This window comes from Rhinolophus sinicus, linkage group LG01 (genome assembly GCF_036562045.2).
Source record: "Rhinolophus sinicus isolate RSC01 linkage group LG01, ASM3656204v1, whole genome shotgun sequence".
In the NCBI taxonomy this organism is placed as follows: Eukaryota; Metazoa; Chordata; class Mammalia; order Chiroptera; family Rhinolophidae; genus Rhinolophus; species Rhinolophus sinicus.
The window spans coordinates 157,147,221-157,160,316 of record NC_133751.1 but is presented as its reverse complement, the minus strand read 5'-3'; the positions used below and the strand labels follow the sequence as shown (position 1 = coordinate 157,160,316).

The following is a 13,096-nucleotide window of genomic DNA, read 5'->3' as shown; positions in this document are numbered from 1 at the left end:
GACACCCTTTCTGTTTCTCAGCTATAACTTTAAATTGGGGAAGGCGGGCAGGGAATTGTACACTGAATTGAAGGCAGGAGTTAAAAGTCTTCGACTGGGCCCACCCAGTTGCTGAATGTTTTAGAGCAAATCATTTGACTTCTTCAGACTCTCTAAGGGTCCGTCTGGCTCTGAAGTTGCATGAATACGTGTATGTGATTTGCCTTTATGAATATACAGATATAAAAAATATAGATATTTATTAAAGTCCATAGACTTTATATTTTAAACAAAGGGCTACTTAGTTGCAAACCTACCCAACAAGGGTCTCAAATCTGCAGGTGTGGAATGGAGATAACTGATGCGCTCTGGTCTCCGAAGAAGGCAGCTTCTGCTTGATTCCAGGGGCTGGTGCCACTTGGGACCAGAACCTTGTTGCCCAAGCTCACAATTTATCAACAGAAACCATTGATATTGATGTGAAATCTTATGATTTCCTAATATTGGCAACAAATGCTACTAAAAAAATACTTTGATGCCAAAGAAAACACATGTGTGAGCCAAACGCACTCTGCCAGCCGACTATTTATCTTTGCTAGTTAAGGAAAAGGTCTTTGACCCCTTCTCATAAATACTACTGAGTATGAAATGTGTTTTAAAGCTACATATTCTGTATTTCAGAGTAATTGTATTTTTGGTGTCTAATTCCTGAGGCTTACTTTGGAAAAACCAAGATTTTTTTTTTAAACTTATAATCAACCTAACTACTTTTCTTTATTTTTAAAATTTCTTCTATAATCAGAAGAACTAATTCTAATTCTTCATTGTAAAAGTTTCAAACATTTGAGAAATATATAATGTACAAAGTGAAGATCTTCTCTAACTCCTTCCCTAGATCACTGCTGATGTAACCTGATACAACTTCATCTGTGTTTACTACCCTAACATTTGTGTAATGATAACCACACTTTTTTAGAGTTTTACTATATTTTTTAGTAGTACACCAATGAATAAGGTGTATTATGACATGTGGCCTGATACACAGTTTTGATTTTTGAATCGTTCCCCTCAGGATTCATTAGGCTTTCAAGCTCCTAATGTCATGAAGGACCCTTGGACATGGGCCCAGTGAGGGTATCGTCACCAGTGCCCCAAATAACCCACCAAAAGCCTTTCCTTCCATAAGGGCAAAGGCATAGCAGCCATCATTGCTTTGGATGTAATGTAACTTGTGTAATTTAAACAAATTTCAAAGTGTTTTAAGTAATAGGAAATGTAACATTGAATATAAAATATGTCTTAGAAGAATGGGGGCATAAAATGAAATGCAAAAGGTGGTCATTTTCCTAATACTGTGTTGGGAAACATGTCTCTCTAAAATGTTATATAGTCTACATTGAGTTTATTCAAAAATATTTATGAGTTCCTACCCTGAATCAAGCCTGTGCTCTGTGAGAAGCCTACCTTCTGTTGGGGAATTAGACTTTAAACGATGAGTTACTTAATTATTTTAAGAATTTTGCAAGGGGTACTAAAAAGGGGCTGCTGTTAGGGTTTGAAGGAATGTGAAGTCATCTGGGGACTCTTAGTTGGTTGTCTTGAGGAAATGATATTTAAGCTGAGCTTAAAGATTGGGTGCAAATTAAATGGGCAAAAATTTGGAGATGGTGGGACCATTCCAAGGAAAATAAATTGCTTAGTGATGGCACTGAGTGGAAGGTTCCTGGATTTTTCTAGGAGCTAAGAATGAGTGTGGCCTAGAGTTCAGAGAGCAAGGGGAAGTTATGCAAAGGTCAGATTCTGTGGGTCTATTCCTTTAGCTCGGATATAGGGTATATATACAGCTTTTTATAATGCGAGTACCGGTAACTTGCCAATAGCATCAACATGCTATGGAATCTTTGCAGAAAACTTGCTATGGATGATGACTCTAAATTAGCATATAGCAGCTCCATAAAATCATTGAAGGCAATTTCACTATAATTTTGGCTCCTGGCTAATTTCACAACCCTGAGTATTGTAGGACTCAATAAGCTTTAGTTTCCCCTCTTTCTGTTTTGAAATTTTTCCTTTAAAAATTTTATTATTGACATTTCAAATATACATAAAACAGAATAGTGTGGTGAATTCAATATACTTTCTACCCACATTTAATAATTATTGTTATAATAATTATTAAAGTTATTACATTTATTTCATTTATTCCACTCATTCCCTAGATTATTTTGAAGCAAATTCCAGACGACATATTTCACCTGTAAATATCTCAGTGTGTACCTCTAAAAAATAAGAAATGTTACCCAAAACAAAACAGAAACTTCTCAAAAACATTAAGATTGATTTCTTAATATCATCTAGTGGTTTTGTTACATCAGTATTTTCATTTCCTGAATTTTCTTATGAACTAAATTTGTTTTTGCTTTACTTGAACCAGAATCCAAATCAGATCTGTATCTTATAATTAATTGCTGTATCTCTTAGGTTTTTCAGGAGATTCTCCAACATACCTTCTTTAAAAGTGTTTTTTTCAGCCACAGAATGCTCGCCCTGTAGTTTCCTGCAGTCTGCATTTTTGCTGATTGTGTTCCTGTGGTGACGTTCAACATGTTCCTTTGTCCTTTGTATTTTCTGCAAATTGTTGATTGCATCTAAAGTAGTAATTCTCAACGTGGTGGGAGCCATTGGCATCTAGTGGGTAGAGGCCAGGGATACTGCCAACCACCAGCCAGTGCGCAGCAGGCCTCCACCGCAAAGCATCGCCCAGCTTCACATGGCACTACTGAGTGAGTGCCAAGGTGGAGAAACTCTGATCTGCAGACTCGTTCAGATTCAGGTTCAATTATTTTTGGTTTAGTTCTCTCTCTTTTGTGATGTTAGGGGCTATTGATTATTGCCCAGGTCCATTAATTTGTGAGGGGTTCACAAAAGGATGATATTCTAATTCTATCATTCCTTCTCTCTTTCTTTATTATCTGGAATACCTCTATAAAGAGAAACTTCCCTTTATCAATGATGTGGTACCCTGAGCCACTGGTCATACAGTAAAGGTAGGTTTAATGCCTGATGTTTTTCCCTTTCTTAATCATACAGTAACATTTTATATTTTATTCTAGGTTGATCTCCTATCAAGAGTTTTTGGCCTTTGAATCTGTTTTATGTGCTCCAGATTCCATGTTCATAGTGGCTTTCCAATTGTTTGACAAGAGTGGAAATGGAGAGGTGACATTTGGTAAGGAAAAAAAAAGATTATAAGTGATAAGTGAAGTTAGTGAGGCTGGTTCCATTTTTATTTGCTAAATCTTGTAACCATATAGATTGCTGTTTGTTTAGGAGCTAGCCAATAAGTGAAGTGTTACTTTCATAAAGGGATTTACACATAAAATGGTTGTATTTTCTTCAAAGCATTGAACTATTCACCAAAAATGAAGGCAGCTAGGGGTGCTGTGCATCCGCTCGCTGAATCGCTGCCACTCGCACATTCCTAAAATAGGTGGTGTGAGTTTACTCATTCTGGGCCAGCCTGGACAAAGTTCTTCATGAACAACGTGGAATCATCTCATTCTTTAAGGGATTTTTTGGGTAGGGAGTTCAGAGCTTCTCTGTAGTGTCTTTGGAAAACTGCTACTGTGTCGTTTTAACACCAAGAGTGGAACTGAAGGAGAGAGTTAAGGCAAGAAGAGTTAGTATTCTCTGAACCCCCATTTTAGATTTTTGGTTTTAGGAAACAAGGCTAGAATATTAAAATTGCCATTTGAGTTGGATGTAGAAATTGTTTTAAATCCTTTGGTAGGCACATAATCTGTTAGCTCATTGTCAGTGTCTGACAAGCACATAAAGTAGGATTTGTATTTGTAGTCATGTATTAGTTTTTCAGGACACTTATTTGCAGAAATTAGTCTGTTTAGTAAAAGTATCAGGTAATATTTTCCTGCAACAGGCTTTTCAATAAAAACAATGTAGTGTTTTCAAGGACCTTGAGCCCTCATCTTTTTTTTTAAATATTTGGAATTTTTAAATTGTTGTAACACAGCACAACACATAACCCTTACCGTCTAAACCATTTTTAAGTGTACAGTTGAGCAGTGTTGCGTATGTTCACGTTGCTGTGAAACAGATTTGCAGAACTTTTCCATCTTGTAAAAGTGAACCTGGGCCCCATTTATGGTGTGAATTGGCATCAACCGGTGGTAGAGAAACTCGTGCAAGTCAGGTTTTTCTTGAGCCACAGCACTGAATATTTATTCACTCTAGAGTTGGTTATGAAAGAAACTGTCATAGTTCAACCCAAAGGAAGAAGTGTCAATGTCGTGGTGAGAATAGTGAGAAAGTACAGGTGTTCGGAAGGAACAGTGGTGTCTTCGCTATGATCTATCGTAATGGGCACGTTTTCTAGCTTGACATCGATTGTTTCCTTCCCTCTGCCCATTGATCCAGTTGTCCTCCGTATAAGAAGATTTCCCCAAATAAAGACCTATGCACAGTGCTTTAGGTTTCTGTGCCTATATTGGCATTGTTCCTGCATTGGAGCAAGCTCTGGTCATTCTCCCTCCTAAAGCATGTTGACTTTTCTCAAAAACACCTAGGTCCTGTAGTTTAAAGCAGAAAACCTTTACATCTCATCATTCAGCATTAACCCTGTCCAACTAATAGTGCTGCATTTTCTCTTTTCAGTAGGTATCACCCATGCTCAAATATGGTGCAGAAATGCTTGGGAAATAGTGCAAATATTTACATGAATGACAGTACATCTGTGTTTCTATCACGAATCTGTTTAAGAATTAGATTTCCCTAAAACCAAAGTGTAATTTATTTTGTACCTCCTACCTGGATATGCTGGTTCTTTGTGTCTCCTCCATTTGATTGCTTTCCCTAATTTCCAGTTTTAAAAACAAGTCACTCAAGTCAGTTCATCGAACACACTAACAATAGAGACTCGTGCCATGGTTGATGAGTATATTAAAGTGAGTGTAGGAAGTAGCGGAGTGGTTTATACACACCTTAGTATTTCATGCAAATGAAAGCTTGTAGTTATTTGATCCCAACTTTAGCGTTTTATCGATCTTTTGTTTTTCCTTCAGACTATGATTTATGAGTTAGGAGTTTAAGAAAATATAATTAGGATTGAAAGCAAAGCAAATCAATGTTAGTTCTTATAGTACCTGGTATGAACTGAAGAACACACAAACCCTACAGAATCCTTTCATTCTTCTTCCAATCTAGACATAGGGAGATTCTTACGGAATAAGATCAAGCCGAACCCCCTTTTGACATTGTTCCTGGAGTCCCTGGTCAACTGGATGGTTCTCTTGATGGTGCTCACCTACTTCCTGGGGCCTTTGACCATTTCCCTTCCTGCGCTGCCTTCCTAGTATTGAGGATCCATTTAGACACATTTTCTTACTAAAATGGAGATAATTATGATGAAGAAGAGAAAGTTTAATTTCCTGTTCTTAAGAAAAGAGGAAAAGCATTGAAACTGCTACATGCCATTTAATAAGATTTCTAAGGCCCACTCATTTCAGGCTGTATTCAAGATGACAGAATTTCAACATAAGGAAATAATTAACTTGGAGTTTATTTTTATAGGATTTTTGGATCTGTAATAAAGGTCAGTTTTCATGTTTGTACCCACTTAATAAAATGAATTGTGCTTATGTGTTTATAGACACATATTTAAATGAAAGGAAATTTTAGATCCATTCTAGCTTTACATCCTTTTCACCAAATGGTCTTATGTTTTCTAGTTTGGAGCTTATTTAAAGAATAGTTTTCTCTTGTGCACATCAGGAGAGAAAGGTGGGAGAGAATATTGGCTGCAAGGTGTAATGGAGTGGGGAAAGGCGTGTGCCCCGGTATCTCTCATGGACTGTGATGGTGATGTTCTGTGTGCTTGTATATATTGTTCTCATCTATGCTTTTGTTTTTTAGATATGCTTTCTATACACATCAAATTGTATACTTATATTGTGTGCATCTTGGAAGTATTTATATAAGTAGCAATATTGAACAACATTTACTTGAGTGTTGGGCAAGTTTCTTTTATTGTTAGAGATGCCTCCTCTCTGGGAGAAAGGACTTCCTTTGAGAACTTGGTAATCCATTTCAGAATGTGCAAGCTCAGGAGAGGGTTCTAGAGCTTTTAAAAGAGTGAATAAAACCATTAGTTAATTGTTTCCTCTTTGATGTTCCTTTAATCAAACTTCTAATGCATGCTGTGGATAATTACTTAATGGCTTGTATACCTGTTACAAGCATGAGCCTGGTGGCATGAGCTTTGTAGAGACTATTGCATGACTGGTGTGTTAGATGCAGTATAAACTTGCCTTGGTCTCACTATTATCCACTAGCGTACTGGATATTCTGCTTGATAGAATTAGGTTGAGGTAACCTGGATAACCGATTATACTACATTGTGTTGTCAATAGCTGCCATGCCTTTGCACTAAATTAAAAAAAATAAAAACCTATTGTTTTAACAAAGATGTAATCATTAAAAAAACAACACCACCAAAACAACACCCAAACTCTTATCTATTAACTAATAAATGAATATAAAACATGTTACACATTCTAAGTTTTCTATTAAAATCTCATCAACATTGTGTTTGCCTAGGAGTAAGGACTCTTCAAAGTGAATTTTTCTAAGGGCATGTCTTCATCCTGTGACTGTAGAACCTTCAAAAAGCAGGAATTCCTTTTGAGTTTGTCCTGTCTTTGATCATCAATATGTACAGCAAATAAAAATGTGTTTCATTTGTGCCTCTGAAATAGACTCTTTCCTCCTAAAAGGGAGAATAGATTGGGGTGGTTTAGGAATAACCACTGCTATTATTAAAAAGTTCAGGAGATGGAAGTCTAGATATGAAAACGTTGTGCCCTCTCTCAGTGGCTATAGACATGGAAAACTATGAAATTGTAATGGTAGTAAATATCTGCTTTAATCTGGTAAGAATTGGAGCCTCACCTGGACGTTCAAATTAAATCAGGAAGAATTTTTGAGACTCCTTTCAGATATCACAGAGACGATCATATTAGAATTTGAGGCTAAAAAACTCAAGGCTATTAGAGTTTGAGCTAAAAAAAGGACATAGTGATAATAGTTTTTATGCCATTTGGTGATAGACTGTTAAAGCATGTAGCTTCTATGGTAATAGATGCTCTTTAAATGTAAATTAACCTTTCCTGAGAAATGGACCTTTCCATATATTTGGCACAGGACTACTCTGTTGACTGATTGTACAGTAGTCCCTTCTGGAGGTAGGTAAGGGTTTAATAGAAATATTTTCCCCCTGAAAAACAGAGATCACCCAGGAAACTAATGGCCCCCCTGGAAGTACAACCAGAGGTTTGGGACTGAGTCTACGTGCTATGTTGGTTGGGACTTCTTCTGCAAGTTCCTGCTGATCTTTATTTTTGTTGTTATTTGTTTTCCTTTTTGGTCTCTGAGTTGTTCCTCTTTCCCCCCAAGTTTTCCTTCACTGAAAAACTCTTTACTTCCACAAGTCTCGCCATTGTTTTTGTTCAGTTATACACAAGGATATTCCTTGTTCATGGTTGGAGTCCTTCTAAAAGCCTCTCTGACTTCACTTTAAGAACTGTGCAGGTGAAACTCAGCTGTTGAGGACTTTTTTCCCCTGACAATAAAAATGTTTGGTCTCAAGCCTGTAAGTTGGAAGCAGTGGCTCCTGCTGGGCTGAAATCCTTGGAATCAGGATGTCGTTGGGCTGATGGTAGGTGGGCTGTGTCACAGGGCTGATGGCTTGTATACCTACAGGAGGAGTTCTCTGGCCACACCGTTGGTACAGCAGCTCCTTCCAGGCTCATTCATGGAACAGGCATGGCGGCAGTCTTGGAGAAGAGTGCCAGCCCCGGTCAGAGGTAATTTTGTACTGCAGAAAGGTGAACAAGACCAGTAGGAAGCTCCCATAAGGACCAGGGGAGGGACGAGGGTGGATGAGATGGGGAAACACAGTGTGGGCTGCTGGGGAAATTAAAACCTCTGTTAAGACATATTTACATAATATATATGCTTCAATGTATATTTCATCTAGTCCAGTCATCATAAGTGACTGATACAACTAAACTGACTAATGTTATACATCTGTGAACATTTTTACTTAATCACAGTTGTCACCATTACTGTGCTCCTGACAAATCATTGTGCTCCTCTCCCTTGAGCAAAGACATCGTAAAGACAGGCTACTTTTATCTGGCCCCAATTCCCTTTTCAAAGCAACTAGAAACCATCTCTTTCATAAGCCCATACTCTGCAGGAAGTGAAAAAGTGGTCTGTTGTTTTCTATATGTCAGAAAACGAATGGATTCCTATTCCCCTTAGCAATGCCAACCTAGTCTAGAACACTAGATCCTGATCTTGCCAATAAGATGTGCCTGTCATATCCCTTTCACCCAGGCCAGAACTATGGCTACTGAAAGAGCCTCCATGAAGTGCTGTTTAGAGCTCAAGATCCTTGTTTGCCACTGGAAAGACGGGATTCTCTCTGGGGGGAAACTTGCTATGCAGTTTCAGTTAGATATATTGGGTTCATTTAACGTTATCAGTGTTCCCTTTTCATGTCATGCAGAACCTGATGAAATCAGGTAAGATAAGAAGAACATCAGCGGCTTGCTATCAGCTTTTGCCTCACACAAGTATGAGTTCCTCAGTTCCAGAGCTTTTGTCTTTTGATAAGCACATCCCGGTAAAAGTAAAGTAATTAAGAATTACACTTCAAAACAATAGTTGTAATAATTATTTGTGTAAGTTTCCTGAATTAGCCTTAGGCTGTTGGTAGTGGAAATAATAACAGAAGGGAAGTGGAATACATCAAGAGGTGCCAAAGTGGGTTTGAAATTTTGTTAGTCCTGGTAATGTAGTTGTAGACTGTGACATGGCTAAAATAATTAAAACTGTCTAGTAGTTAATAAACCACAGCACATAATAGTGGTCATAATAAAACCATATACAAAGGTGTCAAGTGACCACTTTAGGAGAAATAGGAGAAGTTCAAACTCCTATGTTCAAACTCCTATAGAACATAAGTGTCCTATATGGAAATGACACTGCAATATTTGAGGAGATTACTATGAGTAATTAAGGCCATCATTTTAATTGTCTCAGAGATAGTTTAAGATCTTATTTAGAAGTTTTCAGGAAGTTTACAAAATATGCTTTTAGTTAAGTTTTTACTATAGAGCTATTTTTCTGAGTGTAAATTATAAATTGTAATTTTGGTTTATGAGTGTCCTTTTTGTGATACTAGGAAACAATTTTCATAATTAAATTTTCAGTTTGAAAGCTTCTGAATTATTTGATATAGTTTAGCACTCGAGATTCTGATATTTTCTGATCATATAAAAGGAATTCAGTTTTATTCCACCATTATATAAAACTTATCAAAGTAGCAATATGTACATTTCTTATCGAATAGTTGAGTTTTGGGAATTGTGACCTTTAAAATAAAGATGATCACAAAATAACTTATTCCCTTTAGTAGTTAATCTTAATATTACTTAAATATATGTAGTAATTTAACTTATCCTGTTCTGCTTTCCATTAATTTCTTCATTTCCTTAATTTCACACTTTGGTAGACCTTAAAAATAAGAAATCAAATTAATTAGTTTGGGAATAGAAGCAGCCAATTAATTAGCGGGATCCTAAAATATCATCACTGATCTGCCATAATATTTTTAGCTCTAAATATTTTATTGCAACCATTATTAAATTATCTTGTGAACTTTAACATATGTTACAACTTCTTGAAGTTTCATATAGATTTAAGGGTAATTTTTTGTGTTGGTTAGAAGCAGGATTCCATGAATTGCTATTGAGCTAATTATTTGCTTTTAGAAACAAAAACCTATATATTTAATTTATGTTTATGGAAGGTGGAAATAATTTGATATGATTGAAAATTCTGAAATACTGTTGCTACTTAGGCAAGAAATAAATGCTACATTCCATTTGAAAGGAAAGATGAGAATCCCATCTCCCCAGTGACATCCAATGCCTTCTTTCAAGTTACTGATTGTTGTGACCTATTCAGAGCTGTTTATATAGAGTCCAGACTGGTAGGGCATCCAGTTCAGGATTCTTACACCATACCCCCTCTCTGCCCCCTCCCATAGCAATGCTTTTATCAAGAAAAAAGGTATGTAAAACTAAAGGGAATCCATTAAATCATTTACAATACAAGATCTGTATCTTATTTAAAGAATTTGCAGAAATTAGAGAAAATAGCATAGTTGGAGCTTATGAAACATTACCTACACTTGTATTTGCTAATTCTCTAGTATAATTGATAGCAATTGATGGTAAAACCCTTTCACTAATATAATTGGCTTAAATTTGAAAATAATTTTGTTCTTAAGACGTCAGTAAACAGGCTTCCTGCTTTCTTAACTTTGTTAATGATTTTTTTTTTTTTTGGCATGAGCTTCTAAATTCGTCTATCTAGTCTATGCTTGTTGAAGTACCAGTCATTTGTGAATTGACTTTCATAGTAAGTGTAGACCTGTGTAAGAAAGTGAATGACATGGTCAGTGCATGAAGACAAGCTGTCAGAGGGTTTTGGTTGTATACACAGTGTGACTGGTTCTTATCTAAAAGTTAGTGTACTGTGTTTAGTTCTTCTTTATTTAAAAGTGAATCACTAATTTCACTTATCTTAAAATATTTTAATAGTTGAGACTAATAATCATGGTTTTTATGAGGATTTTGAAGCTTTGTGTCAAGACCATATTTTTGATAATATCAGAAGCTTTTAATAAGGTGCTTGCTGCTGAGCTAATGATATGCTTTTGGTAGTATTTCTTATACCTTTCTTCAATAGACATATTCAGGCTAGTGTGAATGTAATAATCAAGCCTCAATCAAACCATACTTAGTATGACAAATATTGCATTATCCTGTAATTTAGGTATTCATGCTTCTGATAAAGGGCTTAATTCGACTCCTTGAGGAACCGGGAAAACACTATTGATTTTACACTGGAATGCAAAGTAGCAGGCTTTCATAGTGTGAGATATAAATCACTTCCTAATTAAAATTAAATCAAGAGAAATTAAGAATCTCGTGGCCTTATATGTAATGGCACACAATCTTAAGTGTAAAATTATATTTTGTATCAATTGTGTTCCTGTGCATGGGTTTCTGGGCACAAAAATTTTGCAGCTAATCTTAATAGAAGCAGATAATATTGACTTTTAAAATTTCTCTTAATTTCTTTCTGTAGGAACATTGCAGTGGACTGAGCTACTTATTTCAGATATAATTTATGTATTTTTGTTTTCCCTTTTAAGAAAATGTCAAAGAAATTTTTGGACAGACAATTATTCATCATCATATCCCTTTTAACTGGGACTGTGAATTTATCCGACTGCATTTTGGGCATAATCGAAAGAAGCATCTTAACTACACAGAATTCACACAGTTTCTCCAGGTGAGTTTGTTTTTATAACTGGTGTAAATATATACCATTCCTCCTCCACCTCCTTCCCTTCTGGTTTTACCAAGTTTATTAGAAAACCTAGCAACCCCCTGTGGCATTTTACCTCCATTTTTCATGTCCTACTCCCAGAGGCAACTTCTTAAAACTTTTATAATTGTTTCTTTCAGTGTTTACTTCCATAGTTTTACATAATAAACTTATGCTGGCACTTCTACTTTTTAATTTTTCACTTTTAGATATTTTTTATTGAATTTGAACTATGGAAGATTGGGAACTACTTCTTTCACCTCTCCCTCTCTACCACAGACTTAGAATTGTCTGTCCCCACCCTTTATAATTATGTCACGATCTGCCTAGATCAATATCATATTTGAATTACTAATTTTATAAACATTACGCATGACTAAAGTGATTATTTTTCTTAGAGTTTCTAGTTTTTCTTATTTGTCTAGTTTTCTATATAGTGAAGTAATTCATTCTCAAACTTTGCCCAGTTGTTAAAATCTTATTTTGATATGCTTAAACACATTAGGTATTCTGTCAATTTCATCTTCTTAGAGTTCTCTAGGAGCCTTCTCTCTTTAAAAAATTGAGGTAAAGTTCACTTAACATAAAAGTAACCATGTAAAAGTGCACAATCTGTGGCATTTAGTACATTCATGGTGTATAACTACCACCTCTAATTCCAAAACCTTTTCATCACCACAAAAGAAAACCCTGTATCCATTAAACTGTCATTCCCCTTTCCTTTCTCTCCCTAATCCCTGGCAACCATCAGTCTAATTTCTGTCTCTCTGGATTGACCTATTTTGGATATTTCATATACAGCTGACCCTGAACAACATGGATTTGAACTGCCCAGGTCCACTTATACATGGTTTTTTTTCAGTAAATACTTACATACTATAAATGAATTTTCTCTTCATTATGATTTTCTTAATGACATTTTCTCTAGCTTACCTTATTGTAAGACTACAGTATATAATACATATGACATACAAATTATGTGTTAATTGACTGTTTATGTTATGGGTAAGGCTTCTTATCTACAGCAGGCTAATAGTTAAGTTTTGGGTGCGTGAAAAATTATAAACAGATTTTCGACTATGTCAGTGCCCTCAACCCCTTCATTATTCAAAGGTCAACTGTAAGTGGAATTAATTATATAATAGGACGTTTTGTGTCTGACTGTTTTTCGTTTAGCATAAGGTTTTTAAGGATTATCCATTTTGTACCATGTATTAGTACTTCATTTCTTTTTTATGGCTGAATAATATTCTATTGTATGCATATACCATATTTTGTCTATCCATTCATTAGTTGATGAACACTGACTGGGTTGTTCTCACCTTTTGGTTATTGTGAATAGTGCTGCTATGAATACTGGTATACAAGTATTTGTTTGAACACCTGTTTTCAAATCTTTCCAGTATATCCCTAGGAGTTGAATTGCTGGTTCATGTGGTAATTTGCTGTTTAACTTTTTTGCTTCATGATTGGAGGCTGGATTTGTACTTGTTGCATAGCTGTCACTCTGTGGTCTCCTTTTACCTTCGTCCTGGGAAATCCATTTGTCTTTCTGTTATGTTGAGTTTCCCATTTGCTGGATTTCATCTCTTCCTTTGTCATGGTTTATTTCCTGCAGGGGCTTCCTAAGAAAATAAGT

General features: G+C 35.8%; 1 protein-coding gene across 3 annotated transcripts in view; it reads left to right on the top strand.

Annotated features, from left to right (window-relative positions):
* SLC25A12 (solute carrier family 25 member 12) overlaps positions 1-13,096 on the top strand; it is a 161,142-nt gene that overhangs the window by 102,073 nt on the left and 45,973 nt on the right. For 2 of the 3 annotated variants that reach the window (XM_019727429.2, XM_019727430.2), the window contains exons 4-5: positions 3,093-3,208; positions 11,282-11,421. In XM_019727429.2, coding sequence (XP_019582988.1) covers positions 3,093-3,208; positions 11,282-11,421 — 256 coding nt within the window. Of the gene's footprint in view, positions 1-3,092; positions 3,209-7,752; positions 7,857-11,281; positions 11,422-13,096 lie in introns of those variants that run through there. The other variant, XM_019727431.2, reaches the window with a different exon arrangement.